The following is a 1,369-nucleotide window of genomic DNA, read 5'->3' as shown; positions in this document are numbered from 1 at the left end:
GGTCGATTCGGCTGAAGAACCAAGGAAGAGCTGGCCACATCGCCTGGGGACTTCCTAGATCTGGGGTACGATTCCCCTTCTTCCAACCACTCCCTTGCTGACCCTCCATGGAAGATGCGGAAATGGACTCCTCATGCAGATCCTGAGGGATGATCAACTATGGAAGAATATCCAACTCCCTTCTCTCCCGGCTTCTTGCATAATTACCCCAGATGACCTCAGTGCAGGCGCTCAGTCGATTGGCATATTTCTCTAGCATTTGTATTCATACCTAATTGACGTCTCTAATTATCTGTTCTAATATTGTTTTTGTCTAGGGTCTCCATGTTCACAACATTGCTGCCAAGAGCAATATCTCTTCCACAAAATTAGGTAAGTACAGGGATTTCTGGCCAAGTGACGCTCAGTGTGAGATGATAATTAATTAGCGCTGAAGAACGGCCATTCATGAAATGAATTGTGCCCGCATCTACTTTGGAGATAGTGCGTACCCCAACATGCGTCGCACCACCCACTCAAAACGCGAGCTGTCAGGCTGAGGCAGATCATTTTTCTTAATGACCAAGTATTGCCGATACGCCCCCTCGGCCTCTTTACAAGTCAGTTCCAGATAGTATAAAACACAGTGCGTTTCTATCTCAAATTTCTCACGCAAATATCTCTGATCATCAAATGTTTCTCAGCTTTTTCAACGTCTCAGTCTTCAGCTATGTTGACCTATTCTGGTACCTTGTACAGTACGTTCATGTCGTTCTGCTCAGACATTTCATTCCCGACGTTTACTTGATAGGTGTCCCTCAGTCACTCAAAACTCCGCAGCTAGTGTTTAAAGGTTCAGTCCATAGGACCACAAAAAACCGGTGGACCGAACTGAACTGGACCATAGTCCGGTCTTTTTTTCGGTTGCAGTTGCCCCAATTTGGGGTTGGTCCAGTTGCCAGTTGCCTCATTTCGAAATTTTTTTAAAACCATTCAAAGACCGGTTTTGATCGGTTGCAACCGGTTAAACGGTTACGTGCGTTACATACCCTTGTAACCACATTTATTACCTTTTATTGGATTTTTGTTTCATCCAAAATGGTTAAGAATTGAGAAAGATATAACCAAATCCATATTTTACCCGAGTCTCTAGGAGATGTAATTCGGTTTCAGTCATAGGTATTTCAAATCTTCATTAAGTCTCTTATAAATTGGTAGAATGACGGGTATTTACATACTTTACTATTTTATAGAAGCCGTTTATTTTTCAGAGTAATAATAGTCGAGATATAAATGGTTTATATTGGTATAATAAATTATACGCAAAAAAACCGGTCTGGATCGGTCTGAACTGAAACCATAGACTGCAAAAGACCGGTCCTAGGTGGTT

At 42.3% G+C, this 1,369-nt stretch overlaps 1 protein-coding gene across 1 annotated transcript; it reads left to right on the top strand.

Annotated features, from left to right (window-relative positions):
• Positions 1-709: 709 nt before the first annotated feature.
• On the top strand, positions 710-966 carry LACBIDRAFT_298080 (uncharacterized protein; the record flags this gene model as incomplete). The annotated part of the gene is made up of 2 exons (XM_001881596.1): positions 710-737; positions 791-966. 2 exons carry the CDS (start codon positions 710-712, stop codon positions 964-966), a joined length of 204 nt encoding a protein of 67 aa, XP_001881631.1.
• Between the last annotated feature and the right edge of the window lie 403 nt (positions 967-1,369).

Source organism: Laccaria bicolor, genomic scaffold (assembly GCF_000143565.1).
Source record: "Laccaria bicolor S238N-H82 LACBIscaffold_13 genomic scaffold, whole genome shotgun sequence".
NCBI lineage: Eukaryota > Fungi > Basidiomycota > Agaricomycetes > Agaricales > Hydnangiaceae > Laccaria > Laccaria bicolor.
Note: the sequence above shows the minus strand (reverse complement) of the source record. Positions and strands in the feature narration are given on the sequence as shown.